At 42.8% G+C, this 6,000-nt stretch overlaps 1 protein-coding gene across 1 annotated transcript in view; it reads right to left on the bottom strand.

Annotated features, from left to right (window-relative positions):
• ANKFY1 (ankyrin repeat and FYVE domain containing 1) overlaps positions 1-3,430 on the bottom strand; it is a 55,227-nt gene extending 51,797 nt beyond the window's left edge. The window contains exons 1-2 of the mRNA XM_068977439.1: positions 3,346-3,430; positions 1,603-1,795 (exon numbers count right to left, since the gene is read on the bottom strand). Coding sequence (XP_068833540.1) covers positions 1,603-1,795; positions 3,346-3,430 — 278 coding nt within the window. The remainder of the gene's footprint in view (positions 1-1,602; positions 1,796-3,345) is intronic.
• Positions 3,431-6,000: the final 2,570 nt, after the last annotated feature.

Here is a 6,000-nt window from a genome sequence, read left to right on the forward strand (position 1 = left end):
GTCTTCATTCCCCATCTGATCACTGTTTGTAGATAACAAAGGCATTCAGCCTTCTTTTGATAAAAGGACAGGTTTTAGAAGCGCAAGAGAGACCCAGTAGAACCCTGGGACCATACCACAGCTGACCAGGTAAAAAGTTGCCAGAAGAGGAAACTGCCCAGTGTCATTCCCACTGTCTCCTAGAAGGACTACAGTGCAACTGTAAGAGTGCAGTCAACTGTTACGTAATAGGGAAAGTAAATGGTGGGAATTCTAACGGGAAAGAGCCCTGGACAGTGGGAGAGTTGTGTTGGCTTCCTGGAGCCAGGGAGAACAAAGTTTTCACTTATCCATGGGAAAAAGAGGAGAAGGAAAAAGAGAGAGAGACAGTGACCTATATTTTTACAAGTAGCTACATCCATTAGATTTAAAGAAAGGGCTGTCCTTTACTCAGAGTGTGTAATTCTCATTTTTCGGTATTCAGTTTTTCTTTTCTTTTAGAAATGATTAAGATGGTAGATGGCAGTTCTGGATTTTGATCTATTTTAAATGTCTTATTTCCACATTTTACTAAATCATCTATTCCATCTTGCCTCTCCGGTAGGCAAATCCTTCCCGGCACATTCATGTCCTTGTCTCTTTCCCACAACTGCAGCCATCATCCCAGGTCAGCCCTTCATCACTTCCGGCCTGATTCTGCTCTTGTTCTCTCTATAATCTCGCCTACATGATGTTACCAGGCTAATCTGCCTGAAACACCACTTTATGACATTCCTGTAAACTTGGAAACCCTGTTTCACACTTCCTAAAGGATCAAGTCCGATATCCTCACCTTGGCATCCCAATGCAACCCACCCTACCCTTCCCACCACTCCAGGGCTCCTCTGCATGGATATGTACCCTAAAATGCCCCCTCCTCTAAATCCTCCACACATTCCCATCTGTGAGTCTGTTCTCAGCCACTCCCTCTACTAGTGACATTACTGTCTTTATTAAATCCTACTCAGCCTTTAACATTTACCATAAAACTCACTTATAACAGTAGCTTAAAAACTGAGCACTTACTATATGCCAGACACTGTTTTTCTAAGTGCTCAATCAGTATTTATTAATTTAATCAACACAGTAACTCTAGCTCAGTTCAGTCGCTCAGTCGTGTCCGACTCTGTGTGACCCCATGGACCGCAGCACACCAGGCCTCCCTGACCATCACCAACTCCTGGAGTTTACTCATATTCTTTGAAGTCAGTGATGCCATCCAACCATCTCATCTCAATAACCCTGAGGTAAATAGTATTCTTATCCCCATTTTACAGATTAGGAGCCTAAGGCACATCACATAGCTCCAGTTCACGTAGCCAGTAAGTGGCCAGCTGAATTGTGGGACCCCAAAGTCCACCCTCAACCATCATGCTACACTAACCAGTAGCTCCAAGATGCCTTCTTGACCAGCCCAAGAGAAGGTGACTTCTCCTCCCCTGAATCCCTGAACTTGCAAGCTAATTCCTATCTGTACCAGGGATGCAATCACCAGGACACCCATAATCTGTGCTGAAGATAAGCAGAAAACAAGAGAGAAAGCCAAAGGGTTTGCTTCCCCAAACTGGCCCCATGTCAGCTCACCTATACTGCTCCTGCTCGTACAGGTCGGCCACGATCGTCAGCAGGCGGCTGATGAAGGACTCATTGCTGCTTTCTTTCTTTGCTTGTGCAGCTAGAAGAGTGCATCTCTTCTCTGTCTCTGCCAATTTCCTCTGCAGCTTGACATACTCTTGTCGGAGAAGCATCAAGTGCTTCTCCAACTTGGCCACCTCCTCTGCAAGGGAGACAAAGAATCAAGTTTACCATGCTAGGTGTAAACAGACAGCACGCACTCATCCCTCATCCCACAGCCAGGATGGGATGACCAAAATGACCACAGCTGACGCTTGAACAACACGGTTTGAACTGCGTGGGTTTACTTAACACACGGATATTTTCCAGTAGTAAATACTATACAGCAGGGGCCCCAAAGCAGCTCCATCTGAGGTGGAGCTGATGTAATAATAGAAATAAAGTGCACAATAAATGTAATGCGCTTGAATCATCTGGAAACTCTCCTCCACCCCTCAGTCCATGGCGAAGCTGTTATCCTTGAAACTGGTCCCTGGTGCCAAAAAGGTTGGGGACAGCTGCGACACCATCTGCAGTTGGTTGAATCCGAAGAATCAAGGTCATGGAGGGCTCTAAGTTACGTGCGGATTTTCCACTCTGCTGGAAGGTAAGGCAGAGTTCCTAGCCACTGATATTGTTCAAGGGTCAACTGTAGTCACATGATGTTCCTATTATTTCTTACTGATACTCCTACAATACCAAGAATGGTGTTGTTCAGGGTGCCATCACAGTGCCGGGATTTCTTCTCAATTTCCCTGAAGATCAGTTTCCAAACCACTAGTAGGAATTAGTAACTTCTACATGTCACATGCTGTTTTACAAGTTTTCTGTGAATTCTCACGGTGACCCCATGGGGCAGGTACTATTATGACTAGCCACTTTACAGAGGAGGGCACGGGGTACAGAGAAGTTAAGAATTTGTCCAAGGTCACGAAGCTGGTGAGACGTGTGGGGCTGGGACAACAGCCCAGGCATTCAGTGGCTTATCAGCCACTATCCCACACTACGTGACACCTGCCCTCCCTCGGGAAGGCTCAGGGCAGTCAATAACCATTCAGATGGAAGCAGGTCATATCCCACAGGTGTGCTGGGGGAGATCCTAAAGGTTGAAAACCACTGTTTTTGACTCATTCAACATTTACCGAGTATCTGTGAGGGGCCTGATAGTACAGTACTTAAGCAAAATCAGACATATCTTTCCTCAGAGCTTTTAGTTACTGGGGAAGTAAACATTTATAATTATAACAACTGCAACAACTAAATGAAAAACTACAACTCAGATCAGTACTAGAAAGAACAGAGCTCTGAGAACCTATAATGAAATTTTTTTAAAAAAGAAATTTAACTTAGGACATTAGGGAAGGCTTCTCTGAGGAAGCAAAGTCTGGAAACTTCTCTCTTACCTGCCGTTTTGGTGGGGATTCAGGCAATCATGCATAAAGCATATCCGTGGAACCACAATGCTGCTGTGGTCATCCTCTGGGCCACAGAACATTCACTCCTCTACTCCCCACCACAAAAACTCCAAATCTGGACACAGCCCTCAGGGCCATCTCCTACCTTCCTGGACAACGTCTTGAGAAAACTGAGCAACTACCAACAATCCCCACTGTACCAAAAGCGACTCCCATCTACCCCTGCCTTCTCAGAGACTGCAGCTCCCTCCCATGGAAGCTTACGCTCCCTCCCATGGAAGCCTCCTCTGCTCCCAACCCTTCACTCTCCCCAGGTCCTTTGCTTTATCATCAACCGCTCCAGCTCCAGCAACTTCAATCTCTTTCAGCGGGAACCCTCTCATCAGCACGAACACAGGCCTAGGTCTCTATCAACAGCAAAACAAAACTCTCCTTTCACACATCTGATCACCTCTGCCCTTCCATCTCTAGCTACCACACACATTTCCTCACACACTATCACCCTGCCATTCCCTCCGTCTCCACTACCCCCTTGAAGCCCCTCTCACCTCTCACCGATGACTTCCTAATTGCCAAATCTAAGACACTTGCCAGTGGTTCTCCTCTCAGCACAGGACACTGCTGTCCATCCTGCTTTTTCCTTCTTTCAACAACCACCGTGCCACCTTCTCTCTAATCCCGGTGCTCTGTCACTTTCACACACTTCTTTGCACATCCCTCCAAACCCTCCACCACTGATACTCCCCAGGAGGTCTACCCTTGGCCTTCTCAACTGTGCCACCTTCCAAGGCAGCTATATCAGAGCCTTGGTCTGTGGTTAAAACCAAAATCTAGCATCAGTGATCCGTAGACCCTTCTCTCTATGCAGATCTCTCTTCTTAGCTTCAAGGAAATTGCTCCTCTTTGTATGGTCCCTGTATTAATAAATGACACACCATCTATTCCAGTTATCTGCATAAGAAATGTGGGAGTCACCTTGGATGTCTCCCACTCACTCGTATGGCTCCAACCCTAAGCCAGCTCAAAAAGAGATGTTTCCATTCAAAAAACAGGAATAAGTGGCACATGTGAAGTTATTATGCAACTATTAATGTTTTCCAAGATATATGTAATACTAAATACACACATTCAAATTATAGGTAACAGAAAAAATGAGGCTGTGAAACTAAATATATTTTATAATTTCAATTTTATTATAAACATTCAAATATATGAGGAACAGAACGACAAATACCACAAAATATCAGGTTTGTTTTCTTCTCTGCACTTTCTTGAGCATTTCAGGTATTCTATAACAAATGTGTTCTGCCTTCATAGTTCAGAGAAGACAGTGGCAGCCCACTCCAGTGCTCTTGCCTGGAAAACGCCATGGACGGAGGAGCCTGGTAGGCTGCAGTCCATGGGGTCACAAACAGTGGGGACATGACTGAGCGACTTCACTTTCGCTTTTCACTTTCATGCACTGGAGAAAGAAATGGCAACCCACTCCAGTATTGTTGCCTGGAGAATCCCAGAGACAGGAGCCTAGTGGGCTGCCGTCTATGGGGTCGCACAGAGTCGGACACAACTGAAGCGACTTAGCAGCAGCAGGAGTCAAAAAACTAGATATTATCTCAGGTGTAAATCAGCATTCCTGGGCAAATAAAGTAGAAGGCACTTGCAAGATGAAAATTTGCTTACAGCTGCTGATCACTGTGCTTATGAGTTATGTATCAGATGAGAATTCCTATAACTAATTTTTTTGAAAATACTGCAATTTATTTAGCCTACTAATATTTAAGCCAAATATTGCTTAAAAAAAAAAAAAACACCCACTGGCTTAAAGAAAACAGTACTTACAATGATCCTATTGTAACATTTTTCAAATCTTAGCATTTATAACCACAAAATTCCTTTGGCAGGACTCATATCTACACTTCTACTCTGGTATGACAAATTTACAGGTCACTGGTTTTGAAGAGTTATTTATAGTTACTCAGACTAAAGAGCCAAGAAATTGCAATTATTTACCTGAAACGGAGATGCACAAAGCAGTAAGTTCATGTGATTTTATAAAATGTATACTTATTTTTCCTACAGAGAAAGATATGAAGTTGATGGCCTCTTTAAAGAAAAACTGGCACTGATTTTCTAGATGTGGTTAACAGAAAATGTTAAAGGACATATGAATTTAAGAGTAACATCAAATTTTGTCTAAAAGTTGCTGTCACTCGGAGCAAAATGAATCTATGGAGTCATGATAATGCTTCTCTTGGGAGGAACGGCAGGAGAGTGGTAACTGGGAGAGCACAGCAGGGGTGCCCTCTAGGAGGTTAAGTTTATTTTTTTGTTATTAACTCAGTGGTGGTTACATTTTAAATATGCACATTCAAATTATAAATAATTTTTATTTTGGTAATTCATTGGGCTCATGCTTTGAACTTCTTTGCATGTATCTTATGCATCAATTAAGTTTAAAAAAAAACTGATATATACACTTGTAGTAGCTTCTGGAGTTCCAAGTGATGGGAATATAAATCTGTTTAGTAACTAGCTATGGGGACCATGGGCTCAGACCACCTCTCTCAGCTTCAGTTTCTTTATATGTAAAATAAGAGGGGGGATCTTCTACTTGGTGCTGCTGTGAAAATTAAATAAAATTACTATAACTGGCACATGCGTGCAAAATTGTCAGCATTTCCTCCACACCCCTTTTATGCTTTCCACAATTACATAATTATTGGTTAAATAATTTAAACTATTGTAACTATTTACACAACATTTTTTTGAGTCATGAAAAACAGAATGAGTTTCAAATTTTTATTGACCAAGGAATTAAGACTGATCAATTAAAATCACAGCAAATCAATAGGACATCATCAGAAAGATAAGGTGATGAACAAAAGGAAAAACAGGAATGGAAAAACACTGCTAAATAATGAACGAGCTATCAAGGCTTTAAATACTTCATCAC

The sequence above is a fragment of the Capricornis sumatraensis genome, chromosome 8 (assembly GCF_032405125.1).
Source record: "Capricornis sumatraensis isolate serow.1 chromosome 8, serow.2, whole genome shotgun sequence".
Taxonomy (NCBI): Eukaryota; Metazoa; Chordata; class Mammalia; order Artiodactyla; family Bovidae; genus Capricornis; species Capricornis sumatraensis.